Consider the following 10,441-nt stretch of genomic DNA (forward strand, 5'->3'; position numbering starts at 1 on the left):
TGTTTAACTATGACTCCCACGAAAGAAATTTTTTAAGTAGGAAAGTAACAGGAGGGAGAAAAGAGAGGAAAAGAAAATAATAAGAATAGGGTGAATGGCACAAAAGATTCAAAATAAGGTGAGACCAGACTCAGGTGGAGCAGAAGCACTCCAGAACAGAGGTGGCATCTGAAATGGTGCCACAGGGAGAGCAGCGAGACTTGGAAGGAGGTTTTAGGAGAAGAACAGAACAGAAGCCAAGGGATGTATATAACTAAAGTAATATTATGCTCTTTACTTCACTTAATTGTTTAGAACACAGAGAAACACTGATATCTAATCAGGTAATTTACATTTTATCACCTATCTAGCAATCTGAAGATCATCTACTTCTAAATATTTATCTCACAATTTAGAACATTCCTTTTGTTCACTTATGTAGTGTCTATATTATGAATATTAATGAATATTAAGGCCTATAAGCAAAAAATGTGACAATTATCGTAAACTCTACGATTCATATACAACTGGAAGCCAACTATCTTTAAAACTCCAAGCTTAAAATTGTATGCCAACTATACTTAAATTAAAAAATAAAATAAAATGTAGAAGAAAATAGTAATAATAAAACTCCAAGCTTAAGAAAGACTTAGCATTTTATTACTTGACTAGTCTTCCCACATGAGAAAATGCACCCCTTACAGGGTGCTGTAAGTGATTTAAAAAAAAAAACAACCAACTTCTACATCTTAGCAGATCAGGGAACAACTGCACATTTTGAAAGACTGCTCACCAAATTCCAGGCCATGCTGGTACCTTAACATCAATTCTCTGACCACACTCAGCTGCTGATTTTTATCCATACTATGGTACAAGCCCAGTAGCCTCGTCAGCTGCACCACACACAAATGCTGCTGCAGCGCTCTGATGTCAGCAGGCAGTGCCAGTCTATCCTCTGTTGGTGTCGACAAAGGAACAACTCCAAGTAACTGATTAATAAACTGCAGAGTGAAAAAGATGGGACAGGTCTCAGAACAGAACCAGTCTTTAGTTAGGCCATGATTAACAAATATTGAAACGGTGTAGAAAAAGACATCAAGAAAAAAATACAAATTAAAACTCCTTTAGCATACCGTTTTCTATCTACCAAAACTGCTAAAACAAAAAATTTCTAACAGCACACAATGCTGATAAGACTCCAGTGATTCTGGCACACTCATTCACTGCTGGCCAAAAGTTATTATAGTACAATACCACGTACTATAAGCACTAAAAGATTAAAAGAATTGTGAAAATGTTAGATAAATTACATCAACATAATATATAATGCAGCAATGAAAAACTTTTCTAAGACTAGAAAAGAGCAGACTACCAAAAACCAAGCAAACCTACAATTATACTGATATACAAATAATTTCTTAAAGGAAACATCGTACATTGAAAGACATAGTTATGTCATGTCAGTGGCCATAAATTGCTTTTGTAATTAAAGTTTTTAAGATGATCGCAGATATACAGGCACCTATAAGAAAATAGAATGTACCTCTCACTCAGTTTCTCTCGATGATAACAATGTGCATTAAAATGTATTTAATTCTTTAAATTTGGCAAGAACATTTTTAGAAAACACCACTTCCAGTTATACATCTATTAAACACAGGCTTATTTTCACTCACTTCCAAAATTCTATTAAGATGACAGTAAAGAACAAAGCAGCAATCAATCCAGAAGGATCAAGATCATGTGAACAGATGACAACAAATAAAACCACTGACAAGATTTCAAAAGATAAAAAGCAGAAGGGCAAGTGGTAATAATGAGCACATAGTATGCAATGGGGAGGATCCCAGTTAGCAGCAAGGCTAGTCCAGCCACAGAACCCTGAAAGACTCAGAAATTAAAGGCACTATATGTCTCTCTGAAAGCTAACATGCTGATGGGACTGAACTAGGAGAATGTGCTAATTCTGTGAAGAAGTTAGACCCCTCCCCAAGCTCACAGACTGACTTCTTAAATCCAGCAGAAGCCTGGGCTTTTACTGCCAGAAGCTGACCCAGAGACACTGTACACTCAGGGGCAGCAGGCATAGCTAGAACAGATGAAGCGAAGCTTTGCTTATTCGGCAATGACAGCCCCAGTTACCCTCCCCCTACTCCTAACCAGATCCCAGAATGCTACCAGCCAAATGTTTAAGCCCACAAACAGAGATAGATGGTGGCAAAGAGGCTCTATGAAAAGTATTTCTAAAGTGAGGGGCAGGGAGTGGGAAGAGGTTTGGGGGAGAATAGAACAAATCTATTCATGTTTTAGACTACACTAAGAGGAGCTATATACTTTTATGGTTCTTTCAGATTGACTGGGGTAAACTGAACAACAAAATAATTAACTCCAACAAAAAAAGTTGTACAAGAAAGGTAACCTCCATATACAAAGTGGCTCAGCTGTCAATATTTCAAGTCATAAAAATATAAATATGGAATAATGACTGGACTATACTGGGAGAAGTATGTAAGGGGAAAAGTGGAATGTTATAAATGAAATTATTATCTTCCACAGTAAGGCACACCAACAGATGAAGATTATAACTGTAAAAATAAACAAATAGCTATATTAGCCTTTAATTTGGACATACAGAGGTAAATAATAGAAGAAACAGTTAAGAGTTGAAAAATGATTTGCCTGTAGACTCAGAATCAGTGGTGGAGATGACAAAGAGCTGCTACTGTTTTTCAATAGAAGCCTTTAGTGCTATTGGACTTTTTCACTGTTATACATGTAATTTTTTGATACAAATTAAAATTTAACTAATGTCCCACTAAATCAGGCAGTTTCACACCTGTAACAATTTTGCTTCAATTTGTCTATAGTTATATGAATTTTTATTTTAATTATTACAATCAAATAATCACTGTGACAAAGAAACCGGGGCCCTGGTTTTCAATTTTTTTATTAAATGCATATATAGTTTCTACTGCCAGCTCTTCCATTCTTATAAGCCATTTTATGTATTAGCCGCATTTATTATTAACGTCTTTTTTAGTGAACGCTGACAATCTTCCAAACAGATTTTGTCATGAAACAATGGTTCATTTCTTTATTCTAGCCTGTACAGTTTTATTGCTATGCAAAAAGCTGCTTTGAACACTGGAGTCGTTCTATTGTTAGTTTAAAAAGGCAAAGGAAACAAAAGATAAAAACATCACCCTGGGGTGAGCCACTTCAGAGTAACAGGACTCAATGGCCCACTCTTGGGGGCTAGTCCCATTTTAAAAGGATTTGGCTCCTATTTCACTGGGACAACAGTTCTCCACTGGAACCTTACTTGGACCGTGCAATCCTCTGACAAACATGCTGCTGAGCAGGGCGAATTCTTCACTACTGAAGTCATCCCACATTTAAAAGGTTGTGGCAGCAAAATTACCCCCTCAATGAAAAATTTACACAGGACTACAAAATTCACTGAGGAGGCTTTAAATCTTTTGTCTCACAGAACAATGACTTACCTTACCACTGCTAGTATTCTAGCATTTCTCGAGAGTTCCTCAGTAGACTACCATGATGGGGTCATATGATTTTCAAACATACCAGGCAGAGCTGCTGGTGGTAGATTCGTATTCACAAACCTTTATGAACCTCAGCTGAAGGCAATGTAAGTGCTCCTCTAATGCAGCCCCATCACTCGCTGCTTCGGCTTACAAGACGGTGAGCATTGTACAATCAGCTGTTCCCTATCTTAGCCCTTAGAACATAACATGTGCAACAAATACTGAATGAATCTCTCCCATATGGATCTAGATTCTACTTAAATCCCTCCAGTAACATGAAACTCACAACACTGTATGTTTAGAGAATTCTGGCTTCTAAAAAAAAAATCTTTTTCTGAGTCAAATTCTGAATTCCCTATAACCACTTCTTGCTGTTCCTGGTTATCATCCCTCTTCTATGAGAGCTTTTCAAATATGAGAAAGGAAGTGCTTTGTCTTCAGGAGAGCAAACCTCTCTCTTCCACTCAACCATTTCTCTCTCACCTGATTTCAAGTCCTCCTACAACCCAGAACCCTGGATGTTACAATTTATCCAGAACTTTTAAAGCTTGGCCTGAATCCTGTAAGCTCAGCATCCCAGGAATAGCTTTACTGAACGAAAGTGAATAGAGACCACTGACTACTCACCAGTTTGGGAACACACTGTTCCATCTGCCCTAGAGGTGTTACCCCAAGACTGCCAAACTATCAAGCCCTGGTGGACTGATATGATCACCAACAAAAACTCTATAATCATCTCCACTGTGCTCCCAATGCGCTTCATTCACCCCACACAGGAAAGACAAAAAGCACAACACATGGTGGCAGCCCTGTGATAGGAAGACTTCCACCCTTCGTTAATTACGGAGGTTTTTATAAGTAAGCTGACCAAAGTCACAGACTTTCTTTATACATGCCAGTATTTATACGGTGCTCTACTATACCTCTGGCACACTGTTCTTCCAACTCATAGAATAATCCAACTGCCCATTACCAAGGATATCCTGGGCTAAATGCTAAAACCCTTTAATGTGGAACAGGGTATGAAGTTCCCATCAATAGGTGAGCAATCTAACCTAATACGTGTTGCTGTGGATGAGGATTCTAAAGATAAGGCTCTCCATTTCAAGATCTAAGTGATCTACATTGCTTGATTCATATCAAAAGCTCTCAATACAACAGTCCCTCCTTATCCTCAGTTTCACTTTCCATGGTTTCAGTTACCCACAGTCACCTGTGGTCTGAAAATATTAAATGGAAAATTCCAGAAATAAATAATCATAAGTATTAAATTGCACTCCATTTCTGAGTAGCATGATGAAATCTTGTGCCATATCACTAGGGCCCACCCTGGACATGAATCAATCCTCTGTCTAGCGTCTCCCCGCTGTATACACGCCCCCGTCTGTTAGTCACTTAGTGGCTAACTCAGTTATCAGATCAACTGTAGCGGTATCGTGTTTGTGTTCAAGTCACCTGTATTTTACTTAATAATGGTCCCAAAGCACAACAATGGCAATTCCAGCAACTCAGATACGCCAAAGATAAGTCGTTAAGTGCTGCCTTTAAGTGAAAAGGTATGTATGTATAGGGGAAAAACATAGAATATATAGGGTTTGGGACTATCCACAGTTTCAAGCATCCACTGGGGGTCTTGGAACATACTGTCTGCAGATAAGGGGGGACTTATGAAAATTAACTACAATGTACTATCCTGGATTACATCCCAGAACAGAAAAGGGACATTAATGGAAAACTGCAGAAATCTAAATAAAGTTCAGAGGTCAGTTAATAGTAATATACCAATGTCAGTTTCTTAGGTTTGACAAATATGCCATGGTAATTCGAGATCTTAACATTGGGGAAAGCTGGGTGAAGACTGTAGTGTAACTTTACGTACTATCTTGATGACTTTTCTGTAAATTTCAAATTATTCCAAAGTAAAGTTTATTTTTTAAAGATCCCTAAGACTTAGAGTTTCAGGCTGCTTCAGCAAGAATAAATTATGATTTGAAATAATTAGTGATTAACTTATAGCTTTAAGCAAATCAGAGACAAGACATTAAAAGTGGGCTTCATCAAAATTTAAAATTTTTTTCTGCAAAGGATCCTGTTAGGGAATGAAAAGACAAGCTACAGACTGGGAGAAAAATATTTGAAACCACATACGTGACAAAGGACTTGCATCTAAAGTATCTAAAGAACTCTCAAAATTCAATAGTAAAAAAAAAAAACAAAAATAAACTAGAAAATGAGAAAAAGATACAGACAATTCATTGAAGAAAATATAAAGATAGCAAACAAATACATGAAAAGATATTCAATATCACTAACCATTAGGAAAATGCAATTAAAACCATAATGAAGTACTACTTACTACACGTGTATCAGAATGTCTAAAAGAAACAATGACAACACTAGATGCTGATGAGGAAAGAGAGAAAATGAATCACTCAATACTACTAACAAAAATTTTAAATGGTACAGCCATTGTGGAAAAGCTTGGCCATTTATGAAAACTGAACATGTAGCCACCATGATACCCAGCAATTGTACTACTGGACATTTTTCTCAGAGAAATGAACACTTATGTTCACACAAAAAATCTGCACACAAATGTCCATAGCAACTCTATATGCAAAAGCCCCAAACTAGAAACTGGTTAAAGAGCTCATGATGGTACACCCATACCATGGAAAACTATTCTGCCATAAAACGAGAATTAACTAATTGATATATGTAATGACATGGATGAATCTCCAGAGAATTATGCTGAGTGAAAAATGCCAGTCTCAAAGGTTATACATAATATGATTCCATTACTTAACATTCTTAAAATGACAAAATTATAGAAATACCAAACATATTAGTAGTTGCCAGAGGATAAGGACGGGGAAAGGGAGGTGGCTGTGGGTAAAAAACAGTAGCACATGGGATCTTGGTGGTGAACAGTCCTGTATCTTGACTGTGGTGGTGGCCACATAATCCATGTGCATTACATACTGCACTAAAAACACAAAAAACACACCACGTGGGCCGGAACCGCCATCTTCCAGTAACTCACCAAAATGACCAACACAAAGGGGAAAAGCAGAGGTATCTGCTACATGTTCTCTAGGCCTTTTAGAAAACACGGAGTTGTTTGGCCTCATACACGCGAATGTATAAGAAAGGTGATATTGTAGACTTCAAGGGAATGGGCACTGTTCAAAAAGTAACACCCCACAAATGTAACCATGGCAAATCTGGAAGAGTTTACAATGTTGTCCAGCATGCCCGTGGCATTGTTATAAACAAGTTAAGGGCATGAATCTTGCCAAGAGAATTTGTGTACATACTGAGCATAGTAAGCTCTCTAAGAGCTGAGACAGTTTCCTGAAACATATAAAGGAAAGTAATCAAAAAAAGAAGAAAGCCAAAGAGAAAGACACCTGGGTTCAACTGAAGCTCCAGCCTGGCTCCACCCAGAGAAGTACACTCTGTGAGAACCAATGGAAAGGAGCCTGAGCTGCTGGAACCCATTCCCCATGAATTCATGGAATGACGGGTGTAATAAAAACAGACCTCTAATTGAGTAGGTGTCCCCTCCCACAAAAAATATTTAAAGAAGACTGTCCTAATTCATTAGATGATGTCTTTACTACTCAGATTTAGTGCTTTTTTTCTTGCTGAAAGATGTGAGGTGCTGTACTGTGTAACAAAGACTACAGTCCATTGGTTAGGAAACTGCATCTGTAGCATTAGTTAAGCTTCAGGGAAAGTTGATTACTCATAAGTGCATCATAAATAGCTGTAAAGATTAGGAACTTGCCTTTGAAGCCTGCTACTTAAAAACAGTTTAAAGCAAAACAAAACAAAACAAAACAAAACAAAACATACAAATGAATGCATATAAAACTGGTGAATATGAATAAGGTCAGTGGATTATATCGATGTAAATTTCCTAATTATGGTATTATAATTATGCAATATGTTACCATTGGGGCAAAATGGGTAAAGGGTATACAGAGCTCTCTTTATTATTTCTCTTCCAACTGCATCTAAATCCACAATTATTTCAAAAACAACATCAAAGAAAGGAGAATCCAATTATCTACCAGAGGCTTACTTATTCTCATTGTGGCTATTTAACGAGAAATCATACCTTTAATCTGATAGGCCCTAGAGTACTTGGCTTGATGGAGCAGTTATCCTGGTATCTCAGGTTTGCCACTCTCACATATTTTAGAAAGGAAATCCACACACTTAACCTACTTACAATAAATACAGGTACCCAACAGAATTCTGAATTGTACTTACTTTTGTACACTGTGTAGCAGGTAAGAGGTCAACAAACACCTTGAGGTCTGTAAAACAACAAGGTTTATCCCCAAACTTTTTAAAATACTGGAACATTAATTCCTCTGGATCACCTAAGAGAGAAAAAAAAAACCACTATTCATGGACTGAAGCAATTTCTAATTTAAGCAAAAGGTCTGATTTGAAAAACATTTATTTCAATTAAAACTTTGTTTGAATGCTTGAATGAGAATGAATGAGACTGATAATAAAGGGTGAAAGATGACTGTTTAAAAATAAACAAATACTTTAAAAAGAAGCTGAATCTTACAAACTGAGTTTAGTTGTTATTACACTTAGGAAATATGAAGCTTTTCATTCAATTAAAGTTTAAACAGTTAAAAGTTTTCATTAAAGTTTAAAGACTTATATTTATATGTAAACATTAAACATGCTTCTCTCCACAATTCCTGAACTACTTCAGAAGTATCAAATAAATGTTAACTAAATGAAAGGTAATGTCTGTTAACAGGCACACCAACAGGAGAGAAAATAAATAGGAGGAACCACAGGCCAACAACTCCAAGGTCACGTACCATGAAAAATTTAAACCTGGAAATGCAGAAATCTACTGGCTCATTTTCCTTTTCCTCAAATTAAAAACAAAAAATAAAATGCTCTCGAATTGAACTAGATTTAAGAAACAGTGATCTGTGACCTAGGGTTTCTGTAAGATTTTAGGTCCCAGTTCCTGTTCACATGTTTCTGAGAACAGAGGTCCACGGCTTCAATCAGATTTTCACAGGACTCTGATCCAAAAGAGACTAAGAATTACTCACTGGCCTGGTAAAAACAAAATTTTGTGGTGACTAGACAAATTCACAAATTTGTAAGATGCAGGCTGGTGAGAGGGAAATGAAAAATAGAAGATGAATATAGCAAGTGTCAAAGCAGATCCCAAAACATTTAAATCCAGCTTTGGAAAGAAAGTAATTCTTTGGAATCTATTTTAACAATACTTTGCTGAAGGTCACATGAAAATTTTCATTTGCAATCTGGAACTAAGACATTTAATTTCACATTACTGAGGTAGACCCAAAGAAAGAAGTTTACAGGGAATTTAAAATTGGTTGTAAAAAAATCTAGAGTGAAGTTCACAGTGAATTTTAGGACAAGCTACAAAGAACATTAATTAGATGATTAAAATGTACGGAGATGTTCTAGGACAGGTTTTAGGTATCAGAAGTATTCATCATCCCAGGACAACTGGTCCCTAAAAAAGAACCACTTAATCAACTTTTAATGAGAACAAAATTTCTATAATGATGACTGGGGGGAAAAGGTTTCTTCGAAGATTTATCAATCGAAATGCAATCGAAAAATTAAGAAAGTTTATCATCTTAAACTTAACAAAATTTAGGGTATAATTACTAAAGCTAATTCTTAATATGAGCAAAGAATTACTCCTTTTTGGGGAAGGGGTGTCATTTTCCAACAAAACTGTAAAGTAACACAGCATGACACTCTTCACTTCTTGTGCAGTAAGCTCAGTAAGAACCATTTTACAAAAACATCTAAGGGCTTCATCAAGTTTCCTGAAGGTCTCTCACTGCTTCATTATTCCAAATCATTCTTTTCTCCAATCTTGTCATTATCTTTACAAATTTTCTCTTTGACTATTAATGGCTCTAACTCAGCAAGATGTTCATCAATAGTTTTGTGAGTGCTGAAAACAAACTTCCAAGAAACCTTTCATCCATTTAATGAAATTCTGAAACTTTTGCAAAACTGGCTTTTTGCTTTGAAATTTGATTTTACATTATTGTTGGGTCAGCAAGAGAATGTCTAACAAAGACACTAATGGAATAGAGAGATGATAATGTTAAGTCACGGTGAACATGTGACTGAGGACTAATTTTACAAATGATCTATTTATTAGTAAATATTTTCAGGTTATGAAGCCGTTTATTTCTCATATGTGACTGTCGTAGGGCTGAGATAATGAATACGGCACTTGGGCATCGAGGGCATTCTTGTATCTTCCCCAGATATCATTACAGTTTCTTACCCAGTTTGTACTCATCATTAAAACCTTGACGTCGTAAACGTCTAATCAGCTCCAGTTTAGCTAGATGTGGTCCTCGAAGATGGCGAGAACTTTTAGATTCTTCTGTTATCCGATCTTCTATAAACTTCACAGCTTCTTCTGCAGAATAATGTACTTCTCCTTCTAAAGAGCTGGGTATAAACAAATGAAAAACGTATTTTATACTTCTATTGTCCATCTCAAAACTTAAAGTCAAGCTCAATTCAAGAAACAGATTAAAAACTAAGAAAATGAATTTCAATAATTATACGACAATACAAATGAGAATAAAAGAGAGCTCTAAGTAGATAATATGGCATGATTACTCCCAATTTGGCATTTGATTATTATAGACCGACGAATCACCTCTCTTTCTTTAAAAAAGAATGGGTAATTTTTACAATGAACATGTATATTTGTAATTTAAATAAAATGGGAAAAAATCTTACTTTGAAAGAGATAAATTATTGAGACAGAAAAAGAGAATTCAACTAGGCTTACAATAAAACTCTGGCTACAACATAGTAAAAGGTGCCATTGTAATTCAGGAAAGAAGACAACTTACTGTTCACCT

The 10,441-nt window shown here is 36.2% G+C and overlaps 1 protein-coding gene across 1 annotated transcript in view; it reads right to left on the reverse strand.

Moving 5' to 3' along the window:
* Window positions 1–10,441, reverse strand: part of NAA25 (N(alpha)-acetyltransferase 25, NatB auxiliary subunit) — a 57,768-nt gene that overhangs the window by 27,901 nt on the left and 19,426 nt on the right. The window contains exons 10-12 of the mRNA XM_025044483.1: window positions 9,850–10,110; window positions 7,803–7,915; window positions 755–980 (exon numbers count right to left, since the gene is read on the reverse strand). Of these exons, the coding sequence (XP_024900251.1) occupies window positions 755–980; window positions 7,803–7,915; window positions 9,850–10,110 (600 nt within the window). The remainder of the gene's footprint in view (window positions 1–754; window positions 981–7,802; window positions 7,916–9,849; window positions 10,111–10,441) is intronic.

The sequence above is a fragment of the Pteropus alecto genome, unplaced genomic scaffold (assembly GCF_000325575.1).
Source record: "Pteropus alecto unplaced genomic scaffold, ASM32557v1 scaffold113, whole genome shotgun sequence".
Lineage (NCBI taxonomy): Eukaryota > Metazoa > Chordata > Mammalia > Chiroptera > Pteropodidae > Pteropus > Pteropus alecto.